Source organism: Alligator mississippiensis, chromosome 6 (assembly GCF_030867095.1).
Source record: "Alligator mississippiensis isolate rAllMis1 chromosome 6, rAllMis1, whole genome shotgun sequence".
Taxonomy (NCBI): domain Eukaryota; kingdom Metazoa; phylum Chordata; order Crocodylia; family Alligatoridae; genus Alligator; species Alligator mississippiensis.
In genome coordinates this window covers 63,395,988-63,418,904 of record NC_081829.1, presented here as the reverse complement: position 1 = coordinate 63,418,904, position 22,917 = coordinate 63,395,988, and the positions used below count along the sequence as shown (strand labels likewise).

Here is a 22,917-nt window from a genome sequence, read left to right as displayed (position 1 = left end):
TCTTTGGGTTCCATTATGGAAATTATACCCATTTAGGATTTTGGCTACTTCTACTTTTTTCCAGGGCTATCAGGGGTGAAAACCATCAACCTTGATAGTTCCTAAGGAGCCCAACATGTGAGCTAAAAACTACTCTGGTCTCCATTGTTGTCATAACATATTGAGAAAGTAATATCTTGTATTGAATAGGCACTTTTGTACCATGGACAAAAGAGAGTGAGTGAACAGAATAAATGCACTTTATAGTGGCAGGTTGAAAATCAATTGCTCTCTGAGTTGGTACTAAACTACAAAAAAATATTTTTTATCAAAAAGTAAGTACACAAGAAATAAATCATTAGTACACAGGAGATGGTATAATACTAAACAGTTGTTCTCATGTGTGTGTATATATATACATAATGATGCAGTAGGCCAGAAAGATTTTATTGATATAAAGGTGAGATTGCTCTATTACAGCTCATTCTAAACTTTTAATACCACATTACTAACAAACATCTTACCTGTAAAATGTTGCATATGCAGTCTTTCAGAATATGTTGCTCTAAAATATTTCCAATGTATAGAATAGAAATGGAATATTCCCTGCATCCCTTTGCAACAGATACAGGAATACTTTTTAATTCTTCGATCAACACATCTAGATTTATCAATAAAATATATTTCATCCTAGAAATCTTAATGGAGATCAGAGATTACACAACTATAATGAAAGGGAAGAGGACATTCCTAACAGTTGCTTAACAACTTCCACTTAATGTCTATAATGATATAATGCCAGCAAACTTGAAGACTTAATGTCACTAGCTCAATCACCAGGGCAGACCCTGAACCTATTAGAACAAGAGAGGTCAGAAACTGCATACAAATAAGAAAGAACCATACCGGGTTCTGAATTAGACAGACTCAGGCTTATCCTTTAGCATTGGAATACTGATCCTTTAAATGTCAGTGACAAAAATGCTAGGGCAAGCAGGATGCATGCCATGGACACAGCCATGTCAGCAGAAGGGGGTTTTTTTGCTACCCACGACATCAGCTCCCCTGAACAGCAGAAGCTGCCTTCTGTCACTAAATATCTAAACTGTGAGTTTGGTAGCATAATTGCGTGGATCGAGAGATGGGATCCCAACCAACACAGTTGTGCTATCAGAATTTCTAAGATAAACAAGGCCTCATATACACAGAGGGTCAAAGTCTAAAGAACAGCAATTTAAAGCCACTTTACTCTTTAATAAGAACATCCATTAGTCATTAATTAACCAGACTGTATGTGCACTGACAACACTCCTTTAGTTGATTCATTTTAACTTTCCTGAGTGTCCCTATATGGACAATCCCTTAGAGTAGTGATTCTCAACCAGTATAGTATGGTATCTGGGATGCTTTCAAGGATGAGACAAGGTGCCATGCAATGTTAGCACTGTTAAGTATGCAAGCATGATTCACAAAATATATCCAGAGATTTCAAGTAGGAACCCATATTGTTAAAAACATTTGGACCTGTTCTGGGTCTTGTTACACCTTATGCTGTGAGCTGCACATATGCTGATCAGTATTAATGCTACCTCAAGCATGGAGCAGTCACAACTTAAGGCTAACAGCCTTCACTGACTGTCTCCTACCAGCACACCTGTGACTTACTACTAGAGGCCTGGCAAGTAGGGAACTAACTAGAAACTACAGCTATACATTGCCACTGCAGGGCTGGTGAGCCAGGACAGGCTTCTATCCCTGCTCTGGAGATGAGCTAGGGTGGTATGGGGGTAATGAAATGGGATGGGTAATGAAATGGGAGATGGAAAGGAAATGGAGATGGGGGAAGACTGGTGAAATGAAGGAAGTCAGCCACTGAAGGATAAAACAAAAAGTAGTAAATAAATTTAAAAGAAATAAAGGAAGTAAACTGAGGTGGGGGAGTGCTGGTCATGCTTCTTGGGTAACTGGGAAGTGGAAGCGGTAAGGGAAGGGTGCTCTTGGGGGAGTGTGGCAGGGCACTGTTGGTGCCTGCCACTTTAAGGACCAGAAGGCAGCAGCCAGCAGGTGCCTAATGGGGGCAGCCATTTTGGATCTGGGGCTGCCCATATAAAGAGGGCAGTTCTGCTGGTGGAGGCCAGCCAACACTGCCTGGCCACAGAGCTGTGGGTATCATCTGGAGGTAAGGGAAGAGCTGTAGGGGATGGTAAGGAGGCTTCTGGTCCTGGGTACAACCTCAAACTGCACCCTGCCAGGAGTGGGTGGCTGCTGGGGCTCTCAGTGGTGCGGGAGCCCCCAGGAAATGCCAGGCCAGTTACCACCCCAGTGAAAGGCGGGTTGGGATGTCTTAACCCCTAGCCCCCACAACCAGGTGGGTGACCCATTTGTTTGGAGGACCCAGAGGGTGGACCGTCGGAGAGTGCAAAAAGGGCCATAGACACAAGGCCTGTCTGAGCTCCCCATGACTGGCCTATGCTGGGGCCAGGACTGGAATGTTTGAAGGGCTGGGGGCCCACCATGAGAAATTTCCAAGAGCTGTGTGCCTGGTGTTCCAACTGGCCTGGAGGTGGGCCAGGGCTAGAGAGCTGAAGGTCCCAGTGGGGAGATCACACCCGAAGGGGGATCAGTTCAGGGAGCTATGGTGCCCGGTAAGATGGTGGAAGAGGCTACCTGAGGGGAGGAATCCAAGTGGGGTTCAATAGGAGGATTCTGGGGCCCAGAGTGGGGGCCGGTGATTATTGTAACACCTAGATGCTATCTGCGAGACTTGAGCTGCAGTGTAGGGGAGGAATGGAGCCACAGATAGTGCCCCCTGGCATCGGGACAGTAAATGGGCAGCCTCCCGCTTAATTAACATCTATTAAATAATTATAACAAGGCGTGGCGGACGAGAATGCGGGTGGTTGGCCCAGGAACTGGTGGGCGAACCACTGTTAGATCGGCCCTGAGCAGGTCCCCTGTTACGGGGAACTACTGCTCCTCGCCCTGGGAATGAGTCCCCAAGAGCTGGGGCTTTCATCTGGCCTCCTACCTTGTTCTCCCCCTCACCCTTTCTGGACCGCAACTCGTGGACCCATCCATGACCTCTGACCTAGCTAGCTAGCATTGCTCTGCGGGAGTTCTCAGGCCAAACCTTGATCTGTTCTTTGGAACATGCATGGGGACTCCACGGGTACCACATATGGTTTGTGACAATATGATCCAGACTATATGTTCTGTGGAAGCAGGGGTGAGATGGTATAGCCATACTTTTAATCTCTATGGCCTCAGATTTCTTTAGCTTTAAGGCTGCAGTAGGGTAGCGATACCCCTTGTATAGCTTAGATCTTAGTCTTACTTTCTGCTTTAATTTCCTACTTTTCCTCAGATTTTCAGACTCGTAAGAGAAGACAAGAAAGTACACAATCTCGGAGAAAGAGGAGTGACAAATAGGTCCAAGGAGGTGATACTTCCCCTCTATTGGGCGCTGGTCAGACCGCAGATGGAGTACTGCATGCAATTCTGGGCGCCGCACTTCAAGAGGAATGCGGATAACCTGGAGAGGGTCCAGAGAAGGGCCACTCGTATGGTTAAGGGCCTGCAGACCAAGCCCTACGACGAGAGACTAGAGAAACTGGACCTTTTCAGCCTCCACAAGAGAAGGTTGAGAGGCGACCTTGTGGCTGCCTATAAGTTCATCACGGGGGCACAGAAGGGAATTGGTGAGGATTTATTCACCAAGGCGCCCCCGGGGGTTACAAGAAATAATGGCCACAAGCTAGCAGAGAGCAGATTTAGATTGGACATTAGGAGGAACTTCTTCACAGTTAGAGTGGCCAAGGTCTGGAACGGGCTCCCAAGGGAGGTGGTGCTCTCCACTACCCTGGGGGTCTTCAAGAGGAGGTTGGATAACCATCTAGCTGGGGTCATCTAGACCCAGCACTCTTTCCTGCCTATGCAGGGGGTCGGACTTGATGATCTATTGAGGTCCCTTCCGACCCTAACATCTATGAATCTATGAGTTACTAATAAATGCAGATCTGCTGCAACAAATTGAAACTGAAAGCACTCAGAGAAGATTAAAAAACAAAACACCTCTACATGTGATTTACACTGCATTTCAGTTCATAATAATACATCACAACTTAAAAATCTGAGATATTGAGCCATTTCATGCCCAAAACAAGTCTCTTTGCATCAGCTGAAGACAAACATTACTTTCTTTCACTGCTATAAAAATCCTTAGAACATCATAAGTTCTTGGATCTTAGAGCTTCATAACAGCAGGGTAACTACTTCCTCTCCTGGCCCTCAAGCCATGTATCAGTGCAGGAAATTCCACATAAGAGGGAAAAGAAAAACACCTTTTTTTATGGCAGGTTCTTGATGGTGGTGGTAGTGGGGACATTTGTTCTATAAGTGGTACTGTTTCAAACTGTTCTTTGATTTAGAATGCTAGAAGTAATCCCAATGATTTGGATCGTTGATCAAAATGGAAGTGCAGCTGTTAAACTGGACACTGGACTTGAGAAAAGCAGACTTCAACTTGCTCAAGGAAATCTTGGGCAGGATCCCCGGTGAGACCAGTCTAAGAGGGAGAAAAGTCCAGGAGAGTTGACTGTAGTTTAAAGAAGCCTTACTAAAGGCACCAAAACAAACCATCCAGATGTGCAGAAAGACTAGCAAGTATGGCAGAAGACCAGCTTGTCTTAGCAGGGAACTCTTCAGTAAGCTAAAACACAAAAGGGAAGCTTCTAAGAAGTGGAAACTTGGACAAATAGCTAGAGAGGAGTATAAGAGTATTGCTCAGGCATGCAGGGATAAAATCAGGAAGGTCAAAGCACAGCTGGATTTGCAGCTACCAAGGGATATGCAGGGTAACAAGAAGGGTTTCCACAAGTATGTCATCAACAAGAGGAAGATCAGGGAAAGCGTTGATCCCCTACTGAATGGGGAAGGCAACCTAGTGACAGAGGATGCAGAAAAGGTTGAAGTGCTCAATGCCTTTTTTACCTCAGTCTTCAAAGGCAAGTTCAGCTCCCAGACTACTGCACCTGGCAGCACAGTTTGGGGAGGAGGTTAGCAGCCAACAGTGGGGAAAAAAACAAACATGTTAGGAACTATTTAGAAAAGCAGGATGTGTATAAATTCATGGGGCCAAATGGGATGTACCTGAGGTTATGGAAGGAGTTGACCAATGTGATTACAGAGCCATTGGCCATCATATTTGAAAACTCATAGTAATAAGGAGAGGCCCCAGATGATTGGAAAAGGGCAAATATAGTGCCCATGTTTAAGAAAAGGAAGAAGCATAATCCAGTGAACTACAGATCAGTCAGCCTCACCTCAGTCACTGGAAAAATCATGAAGCAGGTCCTCAAGCAACCCATTTGTAAGCATTTGGAGGAGAAGAAAGGGGGTTAGGAACAGTCCGTATGGATTCACCAAGGGCAAGTCATGCCTGACCAACCTGATTGCCTTCAATTAGATGACTGGCTCAGTGGCCGCTGGGAGACCAGTAGGTGTGATATACCTTGACTGAAGCAAAGCTTTTGATATGCTCTCCCACAACACTCTTGCAAGCAAGCTAAGGGGGTATGGGTTGGATAAATGGACTGTAGGGTGGACAGAAAACTGGTTGGATCATCAGGCTTAGAGGCTTGATGTCTAGTTGCCAGCTGGTACCAAGTGGAGTGCCCCAGAAGTCAGTTCTAAGGCCAGTTTTGTTCAATATTTTCATCAGTGACCTGGAAAATGGGATAAAATGCATCCTCAGCAAGTTTGCAGATGACACCAAGCTGGGGGGATTTAGTTTACCCTGGAGGATAGGGCTAGGATTCAAAGCAGGGGTGGGCTATATGTGGCTCGTGGGCTGGATGTGACCCACCAGGCCATTCTATCTGCCCCACAGGGCCCCTAAAACATTTAGAAAATTAATATTTATCTGTCCCTGGCTGCCTGTCATGCAGCCCTCGATGGCTTGCCAAAACTGAGTAAGCGGCCCTCGGCCCAAAATAATTGCCTGCCTTGCCCCTGATTCAAAGAAACCTCAAGAAATTGAAGGATTGGACCAAAATAAATCCTAGGTTCAATAAGGACAAATGCAAAGTCCTGTACTTAGGACAGAACAATCCCATGCACCACTACAGGCTGGGGACCAATTGGAATTCTGCAGAAAAGGACCTGAGGGTTACAATGGACAATAAGCTGAATATGAGCCAACAGTGTGCCCTTGTTGCCAAGGCGGCTAATGGCATATTGGGTTGTATTGGTAGGAGTGTTGCCAGCAGGTCAAAGGAAGTGATTATTCCCCCCTATTCAGCACTGGTGAGGCCACATCTAGAGTACTGTGTCTGGTTTTGGGCCCTCCCACCACAAAAAGGATGTGGACAAATTGGAGAGAGTCCAGCAGACAGCAACAAAAAGAGTTAGGGGGCTAGGTCACGTGACTTCTAAGGACAGGCTGAAGGAACTGTGATTATTTAGACTGGAGGAGAGAAGCCTAAGGACAGATTTAATAGAAGTTTTCAACTACCTGAAGGGTTGTTCCAAAGAGGATGGAGCTTAACTGTTCTCAGTGGTGGCAGATGACAGAACAAGGAGAAATGGGCTCAAGTTGCAGCAAGGTAAGTTTAAGTTATTTATTTGGCAACACTTTCTCACTAGGAGGGTAGTAAAACATTGGAGCAGGCTACTGAGAGAGGTTGAAGCATCTCTGTGCTTTGAGGTTTTAAGAGCTGGCTAGACAAAGCCTTAGCTGGAATGATATATTTGGATGGTTCTGTTTTGAGCAGGGGGTTGGACTAGACGACCTCCTGAGGTCCCTTCCAACCCTAATTTTCTATGATTGTAAACAAACATTACAGTTGCATTTTATCACATGACTACAATGCTGATAATATATTTGCTGTAAGTTATATGGAATACTCTCTGTATGCATCTGTGGGTTCATCAACTCTAAACCATAAAGTAAAGAAACATTTTTCCCCCTAAGCCCTGTACGAATGTCATTTCATAACCCTAAGCCAAAAAACAAAAAAGTGTGCCTAAATTTTGACTTCTGAATAAATATTTTAGCATCTAAATAAATATAGATACTTCAGAACTGCTGTGGCATCTAACAGCCCTGGGTACTTGGCAGATAATGACAGACTTCATATTAGAAGGTATGAAAGAGTGAGTAAAAATGATGGATGGAGAAGTAAAGTAAATGGATTGAGAGGATCTCCAGAAGAAAACACACACACACACATGCATTTATGTATACATATATATATATGAAGAGCCTAGGGGTCATGTGTGTGCATGTGCATGATGGTAGCAGGAGCAACCTATACACTGTGGGCTTGGACAAAGATCTTGAAGTTAATACAGTAACATATAGGGAGCCAAAGGAAGGAATCTATAAGAGGGCAATATAGACTAAGGGGCGGGGGGGGCAGGAGACTTTGAAAGAAGTATTTTGGACAGACAGGAGTTGCAAAGAATAAAAAGAGTGAGACCATAGAGAAAGAAATGTAAAAGATCAAGATGTATCCATAGCAGAGTTTCAGCAGTGGGAACTATAAGGAAGGGACATGGGCAGAATCCACTGTGCCATTAAATTAACTTGTCATATTCGGATACACATGAAAGTAGTATTCACCCTGTGCAGGTGTTAATTGAAACTTGTAAAATCACAGGATGAACAATTCAAAAGTTGTATTTTCATCATTGGCAAGTATAAATGTGCGGTTAGGATGTCATATGCTACTTCTACATATATAAAGAGAAGCTGAGGCCAGGTGCAGACGTTATTTTTTTTTACCAGTTTAAGTGATCGGAAATCAGTCTATACCCCATAACAAAATAGAAGTTTGGCACACAAGACTGGTTTAAAACTGGTGGAACCTGGTCTAAGATTGCCCCCCACTCCCAACCAAAGAATGAATCTGGGTTCACTATTGATCTAACTACATTGTTTACAAAAGACCACATACTTTAAAACTGATTTCACCTCAGGCTTTCTTAATGTCTGTACCTAGCCATAGATTTCTTCAATAAAACTGTAACCATGGAATAATTTATGATTCCACTCGAAAGTCAGAAAACAATTTAGCTTATTTTTGTTTTAAAAAACATGCCATATTTAGAAAAAAAAAGAGAGAGAGTGAAAGGCAGAGGAGAGGTATGCATTAAGTAGGAATAAGATGATTCCTTTGCCAAACACATATCAGGTCAGTGGGTATATGTAGACTTGTCATCTCTATTGAAATATGGTTCACTTCTTGAAAACCAATGAATGAAAAAGTTTATGTACAAAAAAAGGTTGCTAAATGTCAGGTTTCTAAATGTCAGGATGCCAGGTGTTATGCTGTAAGAAATCTAAAATTACAATACTGTGGTGGTGACTTTAGCTCTTTAGAGTCAAATCCTGTTGAATAATTTCTTTAGTGAAGCACTTCATTGTATAGATCAAGGGACAAGGCATTTTGCCTCATAGCACATTTTAAGTAAAAGACAGTATTATTGTTACTGTACTATTGTAGTTAGTTCTCTAGCCCAAGAGTCTCAGAAATATGCCATGGTAACCTTCCAACATTTCATCAATAGCAGCCAATAAATAATGAATATTTGCAGAAGTATGCTTAATTTTAGGACACCCTGATTTATTGCCTGTTTCAGTTCAGAGGACAGCAGCCAATTGCAGAGAAATAATGAAAAACAAATATACCACTAGTATATAAGTTTTTGGCTTGATATCTTCACTGCAGACTGAAGATAGAGATGATTTACTTCCTGGTTTGAGAACCCAAATTAGTGTGGTCTGCATGTGAAAAAATACAAGTTGCAAAGCCATACTTAAATTACTTTTACCATCACTGGGAATTACTATTACCTTCACTGGGGCTGCTTCACCTTAAGCTTTCAGGGATTTGTGTGTTTTCATAAGATGAGCTGTTCTACAGAAATGCCTATACTGTAGATTTACAAACAGCAGTACATTCAAATACCAGGATCTTTATGTTTTACCTCCTCTACTGGAGCAGTATAGCTATATTCTCCCAATACTCCAAATGGGTTAGAGCTGCTCAGAAGCACTCGGTTAGGTCACATGCAGTATTGTATGAATATAGCTATACTGAATGATTTGGGAGGTGCCTGCATGAAGCAGTATAGTGAATTTGATTGTGCTGCTGCCTGGCATGGTAAGTTTGTTAAGTAAATGCATCTTATGATTCTTTGCCAGTGAACTGGGATGCAACTTGCCTTTCCACATAGGATGGCACTGAAGGACTGATACACTTGAGTGGTTTAGCCTGCAATCTCAGGGCAAAGTAAGAAGTACAAATGAAAGTTGCAGCTAGGTTTTAATCTTATCCCAGAATAGGACAATTAGCTTGAGGGATAAGCACCAGCATATTAAGAATAACTCATTTTGGCTAATAAAATAAGTACATAAGTTATCTCTGCAGTTAAGACAAATGCTAAGGCAAGAATATTTTAAAAAGCCCACAGAATTCAATTTAAAATCTTTTCCAATATCTTGTAGCTCTAACTGTGAAGTTATGTGAAATGTTGCCTTCATAGCTAATGGTCATTATGCCCCACATGACAGCAGGTAACTGTTAAAGAATTATGGTAGAAATATAGAACAATAACTCAGGGGTTTCACAAGAATAAAATAAAAATGCAGCATATTTATAACAATATGCTATTACGATCTCATTTTTATAAATATCATATTACATCACATCATTTGCATAGTTTAGCCTTTCAAATGTAAATAATTAATAACAGAGAAGTGAAATCTTATGGGGTGGTATGGGAAGTCGAACATTTATGTCTAAACTGAGGAAAACCTTGGACAATGAAAACCAGCTGAGAGCTAGGACCAATAGATAGTATATATTAACTCCATAGCTAAAATACTGTTGGGAAGACAGCATACCTCCTCCATCCTTACACATCTTACTAATTCCCTGAAAAATGACTTTCCATTGCTTTCCAAATGAAGGTCCTCCAATTGTCAGTTAATACTAGGGCTGTGTGAAACAGGCCCCATTTGATTCGGATTCGGCCCAAATCAGGGACAGTTGATTAGGATCACTGTCCCTAATTCAATTCAAATCTGAAGATTTGATGCTGATTCGGAGAATCAGCGATTCGGACACAGGCACAGCTTTAAAAGTTTTTTTCTACATAACTTGAGGTAGCAGCGCAGCTACTGATCGCTGCAGTGCTAGGGTGGATAGAGCATCCCACAGGAACTTGGTGGGCTCTCCAGCATGCTCAGCAGCGAACCCGGAAATGGGCCAGAAATACATCTAGTCCATGCCGGGTCTGCTAGGGAGCATGCTGTGGGCCCCCCCCCTTGCCCGCTGGCTCAGTGATCGGCTGCAGGGAGACCCCAGGTGCCACCCCAGACCCAAAAGGCACCAGTCACTGAGCCAGAGGTCCCTGGTGAACCAGGAAGTGGACCAGAAGTGCTTCTAGTCCACTTCCGGGTCTGCTGCCAAGCGTGTTGGGGAGCCTCCCATGCTTCTGTAGGATGCTGCATCTACCCGAGCACCATTCAGAGCCCTTGTTACCTAGCCGTATGCAGAAAAATCATTTAAAGCTGTACCTACCTCCAAATTGCTGAATCTGTCCAAATCTCTCTGAATCAATTCGGAGGGTTCCAAATCGATTCAGAGAGATTAAAGTGTCCTCGGATTCAATTCAGATCCAGAGATTTGGCCACCAAATTGGGACAAATTTCTGCTGAATTGAATCAGGGACCAAAGCTTTGCACAGTCCTAGCTAATACCAAGTGCTAGCATGTGCCACGAGATACGCTGTGAAATTATTTAAAATACCCAGTTGCAGAGTTTGCAAGCTAATATGCATACTTTCAAAAAGGAAGGTATATTTAAGAGTCAGAAAGGGTTGGGGGTTTTTGCTTGTTTGTTTGTTTATTTCCAAGACAATTGCAAAAATAAGGAGTGTGTTACTGCACAAGACAAAGAAATATGTCATTGGTGTTTTCTTATTGCACTGATACAAAATAAATACTGTTGAGTTATTTTTGCCAACTCAAAAAATAAATATTAGAAGCAACTAAAGTTAATGATATTACAGGTGACCCTCGCCATTTATGGGGGATATGTTCTTGTATCCCCTGTGAATGGTGAAATCTGCGAATAAGTCGCTGGGTTCACAAACGCAGTCTGCGTTCATGAATTCAGTGCCCCCGGCAGCTGGGGGGGGGGGGGGTGGACACAGCTGCTCTGGCAATGGTGGGAGCATGACGGCAGCAGTGGGAGCCTAGCAGTGGCAAGCACGGAGTTCCCAAGGAGCTCCTTTAAGTGCATTTGAGAAGTAGGTTCAGCATTCATGAATATTTGAAACAGTGAATGCCAAACCCGTGAATAGTGAGGGTTTCCTGTATACAATTTTCAATGAATTTAAGTCTTAACAAACATCAAAAGTTTATAAGTCTCTCTGCTCCTTTTCTCTCCTTGTACGTCTCACACAGGTAGATTTCATATTTTATTAGTCTAAATCACAGGAAAAACAGTACAGGAAACCCTCGCTATTTGCAGGTTTGGCATTCACAGTTTCAAATATTCGCGAATGCTAAACCTGCATTGTAATACACTTAAAGGAGCTTCTTGGGAGCGCTGTGCTTGCCACCACTGCCACACACCCACCACCACCACCTGCGCAGTCGTGTCCCACCCCAGCCACCGGGGGCATTGCATTCATGAACGCAGACAGCGTTCATGAACACAGTGCCTTATTCGTGGATTTTGCCATATGCAGGGGATATGAGAATGTATCCCCTGTGAATGGCAAGGGTCTCCTGTATGCTTTATTTGAGTTTCTTGTATTTATCATTCTGAAAAAAACCTAACAACATTCATATAAAAAAAAAATATTTTTTTAAACAAAAAGTTATGCTCAGGGTCAGTCACTGAAAACCATTGAAATTATAACTAAAACAGGGGCAATCAACACTAAACTTAGCTTCCAACAAAAAAGTTTCACTAGAAATTGCTTTGTGGAAACATCTTGGATTAAACAAACTTTAATCAAAACATGGGGAAAGTTTTCATGAAACTCAGTTTGCAAGGTGTATTTTCAACCAAACCTGCCACTTTTCCTGTGGGAACCAGGGATTTCAAAAGCAGCTCTCGAGTAGCTCTGCCACTATACACTTTCCAGGCTCTGACACGGGTCTAGGAGCCTGGTGGTTCTGGAAGATTATGATGTAACAATGGCTCTAAAGGTCTGGGCATTAGGGCTGTGTGAATAGGCAGCTATTCAATTCAGCTTCAGATCTGGCTGTTTCAGATGCCAGCGATCTGATCCGGAGCTCTGCATCAGTTTCCCACTTTGATTCGACTGATTATTATATCAATGAAATATCTATAACTTTGTTGTTTTTTGTCTGATTTGGATGAAACTCACAGAGATGGTAGCTTATGCTGAGTCCACAAATCCTTCCAAGTTTCAGTAAGATATATGTAGTGGTTTGGGAGGAATTGTACCCCAAATTCTTGAAAGCAAAACTCATGTCATGTGTACGTGTTACACCACAGGGGGGTGAAAATTGCAGGAGTGGTGGCTCCTGTTGAGGCCACAAAGCCTGCCAAGTTTCAAGGAGATAGGTGGAGGGGTTTGGGGGAAACTGCAACTCAAGATGCAGACAAGCAAAACTCATGACATGGGTGACACTGTGTGTGTTAAGGTGCAGCAGGGTGAAAGCTGCAGGCCTACTAGCCCCTGCTGTGGCCATGAAGCCTGCCAGCTGTCAAGGAGATAGGTGCAGGGCTTCTGGGTTCTGGGGCCCTGCACCTCTAGCTGCTGACAGGTAAAACTCGTGTCATGGGTGCTTGTACAACTGTCTGTTGGCGGGGGTGGGAAGGGGAGACTACTGCAGGCCTGGCCACTAAGCTACTGTGTTACCAGTTACCAGTCAATCATGATTCACTCAGGGACTAGCTCAATACACAGTAGCTAGATAGTGTAACCAGTTAATGAGCAAGGATTAACACCTACAAAACCACAGACTAAGCAGAGGAAATAATCAATACAGACAATCAATTGCCCCAAGACAGAGACAGTCAGTTGCACAAGCACCCATGTCATGAGTTTTGTCTGTCAGCAGCTAGGGGTGCAGGGCCCCAGAACCCCCCTGCACCTATCTCCTTGACAGCTGGCAGACTTTGTGGCCACAGCAGGGGCTAGAAGCTGTGCAGTTTTCACCCCGCTGTGCCTTAACACACACAGGGTCATCTATGTCATGAGTTCTGCCTGTTAGCCAGAGGTGCAGGACCCCAGGAGCCAGACTTCCCCTGCACCTATCACCTTGAAACTTGGTAGACTTCATGGCCTTAGCAGGAGTGACCATCCCTGCAGTTTTCACCCCACTGTGGCTTAACACACACACATGACATGAGTTTTGCTTTCAGGAATTTGGGGTGCAGTTCCCCCCAAACCCCTGCACCTATCTTCTCGAACCATGGCAGGATTCATTCTCTCAGCAGAGACTATCATTCTTGCAAGTTTCATCCAAATCAGACAAAAAACAACAAGGTATAGATATTTCATTGATTCCCCATTATACCCTATGGCCGGATCTCTGAAGCAGCTCTGAAGATTTTCCGAACTGGTTTGGAAGCTCTGAACCACTTCGGAAAGCCTAAAGAAGCCATCACTTTGATTTAGACATGCTGCTTCAACATCCAAAGTGTCCGAATCTTCTCCAGATCTGAAGCACGGTCCGAAGCATCACACCGCCCTACTAGGCATCTGAATTCACACAGGGCTTTTGTCTATGTTGCTACCTAAAGTCAGTCCCAAACCCACACTTAAGTCCAAAACTCATCAAACATCCATGTTAAGCTTCCCCCCGCTCTCCCCCGGCCGCAGTCTGGTCTGCTTCTGAAAATTTTCTTGAATTCTGATCTTGAAGCTTAGCTCCTTCCTTACTCTGCCTGTCTGTAGAGTGTTCAGAGCTCACTTGGGCTAACACTCATTGTCACAGGAAATCTGCTGTCATGGGATTTTCACCTTTGCTATATTCTATGTCTTGGCTTTGCATCCCAGAATCAGGGCTTGACTGGAATTCTTCTAGGGTTCAGCCTCCCTGCTTCTTGTCTCTCCTTCTCTGTCTGATACACAACTGCAGATGTATCAGATCTAAATGGGGGAAAAGCTTATATTGGGGATTCTCAGGGCTTTCAGGTTCTTTTATGTAGACAGGGCCATCCCTGGGGGGGCAGAGGGGAAGTGGGGTGACCACCCTGGGCCCTGCACTTTGGGGAGCCCCGCGAAGCCAGGTGGAGCAGCTGCGGTGACTCCATGCTGCTGCCAGCTTCATGGCCAGCTGGCCACTCAGCACCTATCTCCCCCCTGCCGCTGCTGAATCCACCACCAGCTCCCTCATATCTGCGGGCGAGGCCCCACACAGGCTGATTTGCCCCAGGCCCATGCTTGGGTCATCTCTGCATGTTGACATGGGAGTCTGGACATGTTTATGTCCATCCAACAACAGTGGAGGCTTTCAGAGCCTTCTGATTTGATACACAGACCCAGGAAGTCTTGGAATAACCTTAGAAGTTGGGCAGCCCTGAGACTCAACTGGTCTTGAATCCATGGACTTCTCCATTTTAAGGCAGTGCATATGGCAGTCCATATGGCTCCAGACCTCAGATCCTGGCAGGCTGGCAGCTGCTGATAGACATTTGTAATTGTAACAGTAGTGGTGAAACTGATAATAAGGTAAGATTCCAGTTAGAAACAACCTGGATCCAGGGAAATATATTTCTATCATAAAAAAGCATGTGACCATGTTTCCAAATGGGTGCATATTTTTAAAACTGTCAGGGAGAACTACATATCTATAAGGGCATCCTTTGAATGCCAATCATCCACAATTTCCTAAGGTGGCTCTCAGATGTACAGCCTGGTTTAAATTGTGGGCCCAGTTCATAGTGTGGTGACTTCTTTCATCTCAAAGTTCCCCCTGCCCCACACCCCAGTGCTGAATGGTAGGAAGTCCCCATTGGCTCCACCGCTCACTGCTTGCTCCTGATGGCTGGGAGGCAAAAAATACAGTTTTAAATATTCCGTGGTTTTTACCTCCCATTCAGTCAGCAGCAAGCAACAGGAGGCAGATATTTTGTCTGATACTATAAGGTGGTAAGGAGCTAAGTGACAGAATGAAAAGTCTTCCAAACAAAGAGCAGGTAGGGATCTCTAAGAACCACTTATAGAATTTGATTCACCCTTGGCTAGGATGAGACCTTGAAAAACCAAAGAGGGTGTGATGGAAGGGAGGAGGAATGCAAGCTTCCTCATAACAAGCTAAGGGGTGAATGCAAGATTTAAAACACTGTTCAGAAAAGCTTAAATTGGGCTTTTAGAAGGAAATTCACCTCAGTTACCATTCCTTGCCTTTGTTCCTGCTACCTATATATAAGAACTAAGTATTATTATGATTAACCTCTTCCCAGGCTGTCTCTTAACAGCATGAGAGCACAACTGATCTATGAAGAATGGATAAGCACCTCTTAACTGTTTCACTGGCCAAAACAAAGAGCCAGTGAATCTAATATATATATATATGGTAATACGTAATAATCTAATTTGGAACAAATCACTGAAACTGAAAAATATATATATAGTTGCACAGAATAATATAAAATATTTTACTAAACACAACACAATTCTATTAGGCTTCTGCTTTTCAAGATGAACTTTCTATGCCTGATTCTAAGAGTGACTTATTATGAATGATAACAAGATCAGCAGATACCAACCAACCAAGATGGAATACAGGATGCCTGGTCGATCAGAAGGAGGTTGAATGTTGCGATCCTGATCTATGGCTTGTATTGGTGGAGTGACATCAATGGGATTCACTTGTGCCTGCAATAAATGAAAATATAACACATTTGATTAGATAAATTACAAATTAATATCCAGTTCTTCAGATGCAGTACTATTTTTTTCTTCAATTTATTTGAATGTCAGCGAGAATAAATGCATATGTGAGCATACACAGTAAGATCTACAATTATGAAAAGGGGGGGTACAGATTGTGTGGCACATTATTACATATATCACCTTTTTCTCCAGTTAAAAAGAAACTAGATGTTTTACTAATATGCTGGAGGTCTAGGACTATGTTATTTAGTTAATGAGCAAAGCAAATATAAAACAAACACAACAAGAATACAACTATTGGAATGTGCATTAACTTGCTAGATTATATATCAAATTTAAGAAACATGACAAACTAGGCAAAAATATTAAAAATAGCCAAAAGCTATTGTGTCATTAGCCCTGTAACCATTATAGGTAAATGGACATATCTTATTTAGACTCATAAAATAAAATCTAGTCTTCTTGAGTGTCTTGACAGTACCTCCAATACCTCACTGTCAGTCATTTCTATGAGTTACTATTCCTGAGTTACTATTACCACACTTGAGTTAAGAGCTAAAAAGAGTCTGTATGGCTATGAAATAGAAAAGAGACATTACCAGGGATGGCCAACAGACAGCAACATTTCAGAAAAAAGGATAGTTTAAATAGTGGAACATCAGGAGTACTAGAAAGAAGACAGGGTCATTACCAACTGTGGAGTGGAGAGAGATTAGCAGGAATCGAGATAATAATGAGACATGAAGTCAACTAACTCTCTCTCAGAACTAAGGGCACCTATACATGCATAGTGAGGCTGCTCCAACATGCTACAATCGAGTCTGCTGGAGTGTGGTAATTACCACACTCCAGCAGACTCCAGCACACATGCATCAGCATCCCCACCCTGAAAAATGGTGGTGGGGGTACTTTAACTAAAGTTTGTTGAACAATCTTTAAAGTGCCCCCACCACCATTTTTCAGTGCATGGATGTTGATGCATGTGAAGCTCCAGGAACTGTAATTAAAGCCCTTCCCCCCCCTCCCCCCGATACTCCTGGAGTACATGTATAAATGACCTAAGTGAATAGAAGTGCTGCAGCCCCTTCCAGGCAGTTAGTTTTAAAGTTTGGGTAGAATAGGAATGAAAAAGAGGTTAACTGCACTCCCTGGACATGCCTTTGCACATGCATGCACACACACATGTGCATATACACGCACAAACAAAGAGTCAGACACATTCTTCTGAAATATAATATTAAAGTAAAGCCATTGTATAAGTCAGCACATGTATTCCTTATGGTGTTATTTTTTCTTTAAAAAATAAAAATTTTTTAAAACACTCTCTCCAAAAAAGAGATATAGCCACCTCCATGTTCTTTGAGCAGCCCATCTCCCACTTGCTAGGTCTTGATCATTGCAGTAATGTCAGTGTTATGTCACCCGAGTTCTCAAGCCATGATTATGATGCAGCACTCTGGGCATTCACTATTATGATTGTCCCTGAGGGTCCTGATGTTCCAGGTTCCAAAAGTAATTGTATGTCTTCGCTGATTTCAACTTCAGTAAAGATGATCCCACTGGATGCAGTTATCCAGTCAGGAAGAAGATAGATCAGCTATATTTAGGGCACCTTTTTTAGCTTCCTCTCCACCTGGGGTGAACAGAGCAGGTCCTGAGGACAGCTGCTCAACTGCAGTTACAGTAGCCGAATCATACTCCTTCCTTGTCCAAGTGCTATGTGACCTTCTTATAACTGTTGGCTTCATGCCAGTTCATGACTAGGAGCTTCAAGACCTCATAATCCTGGTCCCGTCATCACTAGTTGGTCACCAAAGGCCTGAAAAATGTGTTTGTTCTTATGGAAGATGCCTATGTGTGATTTATTTTATCAAGGAGAAGTTGCTGCACATGTCCACTTTCAGAGTTAACACACCAGAGGGTAGGGAACAGATCCAGGTGGAACTGGACGGGTTGGAAAAATGGGCAGAACAAAGTAGGATACAGTTCAACAAAGACAAAAGCAAAGTGCTGCACCTCTGCAAAAAGAACTACCAATACACTTACAAGCTGGGGGATGACCTTTGCAACAGCACAGCAGCAGAAAGGGATCTTGGAGCCATAGTTGACTCCCAGATGAACATGAGTCATCAATGTGAGATGAAGTGATCAACAAGGCTAACTGCACTTTATCATGCATTAGCAGATGCATGATGAACAGGTCCAGGGAGGTGAAGCTTCCCCTCTATGTGGCACTGGTCAGGCAGCAGTTGGAATATTGCATCCAGTTTTGGGCACTGCACTTCAAGACTGATGCAGAGAATCTTGAGATGGTTCAGAGACAGGCTACTCGTATGGCCAGAGGCCTGCAGGCAAAGCCCTATGAGGAGAGACTGAGGGAAATAGATCTCTTCAGCCTTTGCAAGAGAAGGCTGAGAGGTGATCTTGTGGCTGCCTATAAATTCATCAGGGGAGGGCAGTAGGGAATAGGAGATGCTCTATTTACTAGGGCAGCCCCTGAAGTAACTAGGAACAATGGCCACAAATTGACAGAGAGCAGATTTAGGTTGGACATTAGAAAGAACTTCTTCACAGTAAGGGTTGCCAGAATCTGGAGCGGGCTTCCAAGTGAGGTGGTGCTCTCCCCTACCCTGGGATCTTTAAGAGGAGACTGGACAAGCACCTAGCTGGGGTCGTCTGACCCCAGCGCTTTTTCTTGCCCAGGGCAGGGGGTCAGACTCAATGACCTACTGAGGTCCTTTCCAACCCTAACGTCTATGAATCTATGGTTCCTGACAGAATGGGACCTTGATCCAATGGCAGAGGCCAAGACAATTGACGATCTCATTCCACTGCAGCCTTCATCCACCTAAGCAGCCACTGACATTCTAACACCTTTTGCTGGCTCCACCATTAACAACTCATAGACCCATGGCTGGGAGCTGGGCTGCCTTCTTAAATTGCAGACCTGTATTCACCATGTCACAGCACTGTCAAAGGATATATTCAGGAGGGAAAGCATTTCCATCTGATGTCCCTACTAGATCCTGGTGGTGCTGCTGCTGCTTGGTCCATGGCTGCTTATTTGCTAGTTACCCCACTTATTTGGCAGCTAACCTTCCCTGAAGGTCATTCCTATATCCACCACCTATACATATCCTGGGTTGCAGCACAGCTCTGCCATAAGCCATGTACTAAAACCTGAACTGGATTAGAGCATGTTAATAAACTTTGTATATATCATTAGGCTCTTAGTCTAGGGCAACAGAAGTTTCCTGGAAAGCAGAATTCATGCTTCTGTCTCTGTCTCTGATACAATGCAGAACTTCTTGTAGTTCACCAGAGAGACGTCGCTGCCCAATGAACAGTACTTTAGTGCAATAGACTAGAACTTCCTCTACTGAATTGAGCAGCTCTGCTCGAATTTTGTGATGTGGAGCAATAGACCCCATAGCAAAGTTCAGAGGCTGACAGGAGGCCAGGGGAGAAAAAAGAGGACTGGATGCCATACTGCCAGTGACAGGGGGTATCTCTGCTATATAATTATGTTCCTGGTCCTTGTGATTTCTACTTCTCTATCTTCTTGGCCCTGGCAGCCAGCCATCCTTTACAATCCCCTGGACCAGCTGTGTTGTTTATGTTTGTTTCACTTTTAAATATTTAAAAATTTAAACTTTTAAAAGTATAATGTGGAGTGGGAACTTGAATGAATCATAAAGATATAGAAGAATGAAGATATAGTAAGCATATCTGAATGTTTAAAAAGCTTTGGTATGACGTTAATGGAAAGAGAAGATTTTGGATAAAAAAAAGTGCAGTGAAAAGTACACTTTTTAAAACGTTAATATCACTTTAAAGTTGTAGAAAAATGTAGATCACAGTTAAAATATTTTTTAGAACACAAATATTTTTAGGTTTCAAAGGCTGAACATGGGTTGAGACACAAATTTCAATACTAGGGATCAACTTTTCTTAGCTATGGACTGAAGCACTGAAACCTATAGTTTGCACTAGTTTTAACATTGAACAATCTTGTCCTTAATTGTTCATAATGAGGCTGCAAAGCTGTAACTGAGAACTGAATCTGTACTGGAGATTTATTACTACTGTCAATTATTGACTAGATAGAAAGAACAAAACCTGGGACAAGTTTTTAGAGCAAACATTTGGAAAAATGTATCATTATACTTGGAAACTGAGTAAATTTGAATTAGTGGTCTATAACCATGTAATCCCAGAAATTATTTTTACACAAATAGTTCAGAATAGACACATAGTTTAAACTTTCAGTGAAACTTTCAGAAAAATGAGTTACAGTATAATAAGTATTATACCCATATATTTTAATACCTTAAAAGGATTATTAATATAATATGCAGAAAAGGTTTATTTTTATATCAGTATGTGACATGAATCAACAATCACCAGAAATGTTTAGGGACCATTCAAAGCATATTGGAATTAAACAAAAAAGCTGTGCCTTGAAGCAAACATGAATGTACTTGCACATTGTTTTGATAAATAATGAAAATCTGAAGGTATCTTTTCTTATTTAAACTAGAACTAGAACTTTATTTAAAAAATGGGAGATGGGGGCAATGACATTGTACCAAAAATGCCAACATCAAATATGATGCAAATTTTGGGAAAGGCCAAGCATTTTCAATTCTACTATTTTTTGTCTATATTGTTTATTAATAGGGAAAAAAGTATTCTTTGATTTGAAGAAGTAAAACATGGTTCATTAAAGAGGGGAGTCTGAAGGTTAGTTTTATATATGAATATTGCAAAAACTCACCAAAAAGTTGTTTTCTGTTGAAACAAAGGTAACATTATGTTCTTGCCCAAATGCATTATTTTTTGCAAAACAGGTAAAAAAGATAATGATGTTGAAAAGTATGTGAGAAGTTTCTCCCACATTTCACGGTGAAAGCTCCAGTTTATAACACATTTTAGCAACTGACTGGTCTATTGAGCGTTATATTAAAATGACACAAGGATCTGTCTATAACTGATTGAAAAACTACTTGGTGCTTGAAGAATTCATGTGTACCATGAGAGTGGATTTAGGTGTTTAATTCTCAAAAGTTGATATCTTGAAAACTTCCATTTACATTACATTCCATAAGCAAATTCCATTTTTTTGCATGTGTACAGCAGTGGCTCAGATTTGATAGCTTGGTTTGGTGACTAACTCATGCTTCTGCCTTATCAGGACCCTTGAACTGTTGCCTAGATCCCCTGAGGGACTTGATCTAATACAGTGTTTCCCAACCAGTGTGCCGCAGCACACTGGTGTGCTGTCAGGCACGCCCAGGTGTGCGTCAGCATTTTGGGCAGGAGCCATGCCCCCCAGCTGCTATTGCTGCAGGCACAGACATATAGGGAGCATGGTTCCAGCCCCAAATGCTGTCCGGTTGGCCATGTGCCACCCCCCCCGTCAGCATCCAGCTGGCCATCCCCGCCTCCACTCCATGTCTGGTGTGCTGTGGTGCTTTTTTTATTTAGGTAAGCATACTGTGGAGCAAAAAAGTTTGGGAAATGCTCATCTAGTAGATTTATTCAGACCAAACAACATACCCCCATGATGGAAATGGTGTCCTATAAATTTCAGTGCTAGTCCCACTTTTAAAATGAAGCTAGATGCTGAGCATTTTTTTTTAAATGTACTAGAGGTTAGATCACCCATATCCAGTGCCCTTCTCTGATGTGGCAATTCAAACCCACAATTCCCACCAGTAGCACGCTTTAAGTGTAGCAAAATCCCCAGTTTTTCTTTTTTTAAATTTATTTTAAAATGCATTCCCTCCCCTTCCCCAACTACTTCTGACTTTTTCTCTCCCTCTCTATTCCCTATAGATAAGTATAAGTAAACTAAGATGTAGGATAAGCTTTAACATTTTATTTTAGGTAGTAAGTTTTATTTATCTCTCCCCTCTTTGCTAATAAGTGCCCTGCTATTTTGATATAGATATCCACTGTTTTATGAGTGATAATTATTATGTTTGTATTGATTTTTTTTTTTACTGTTTTTATATTGTGAGATTACTGTTTTAGGCCTATGAATGTACGTTAGCATAAGTCATGTCAAGTTTCTATCTTGTAATGTCAAGCCTCCATCTTATCCCCATGCCTGGTTGTGTAACCCATGACTCACACCTATCCCTCCTATGTAACTTGGTTCCTGAATGAATGGGGATGAATGAGGCTGTTTGAGAGACAATGGCAGTAGGTCTAAAAATAGCTCCCTCTGAATGACCAAACTATCAACATCAATACCTGGACCAAGGACCCTGCCCTTGGAACCACCCTCAGCATTCAAGAAACAAATGATGAGGCAATCCACCATTGTACCAGGCTGCACATACTTAGTAAGAACATCTGGAGCTCTCTGGGACAGGACTGACATTGCCTGGACAGGCCCTCCCCATAGGAGATCAGAGGTAGTCTTCCCCATAAAAAAAGGTAGTGAAGAGTGACTCTTTGGGACGTCCTCTCCATCTGGAGCAGCACCATGCCACACCACCTATCCACCTAGAAGCCCTGCTGGCAACCCCGCTCTGGACAAGGACCCATTTCCAGCCTGGATAGGTAGCTATCACTCCCCCACCCCCTCTTCAACCAAGGACTTGGACTCTGCTTCTCTTCCCTAACTGGACTCCAACCCTTCCACTGAGTCTTTCTCCTGCTGCCATTGTGAGTGCTTGTATGCGTGTGTGTGTGAACCAATAATTTCATGGGGCTGTGTAGTGTGTTGTCTGTTTAATAAAACTGTTATTTGGACCCCTAAGTTGGGTTTTGCTTTACTATGGTTTGGCCCTGCTCCAATCTCTGCTCCTCGCCCCTCTAACTTCTGTCTCATTTCTCCCTCTCCTGCTTCTGGCTTACTGACATCTCCAACACCTGTCCTGAGCTCCTCTCTGCCTCCAAACCCCCTGTTTCTTTGCCACTGTCTTATCCCCGTTGCCTTTTCCTTTTCCCCTGAGCAACCAGGTTTCTTCCTCAGTTTCTTTCCTGGCTGTCTCTTCCTTGCCACCACTTATCTGCCCCCCCTCCCCAATATCTCAG

The 22,917-nt window shown here is 42.8% G+C and overlaps 1 protein-coding gene across 3 annotated transcripts in view; it reads right to left on the bottom strand.

The window, feature by feature from the left end:
• Nucleotides 1-22,917, bottom strand: part of PCDH15 (protocadherin related 15) — a 1,303,618-nt gene that overhangs the window by 481,257 nt on the left and 799,444 nt on the right. For all 3 annotated transcript variants that reach the window (XM_059729933.1, XM_059729932.1, XM_019484297.2), the window contains one exon: nucleotides 15,744-15,852. In XM_059729933.1, the coding sequence (XP_059585916.1) occupies nucleotides 15,744-15,852 (109 nt within the window). The remainder of the gene's footprint in view (nucleotides 1-15,743; nucleotides 15,853-22,917) is intronic.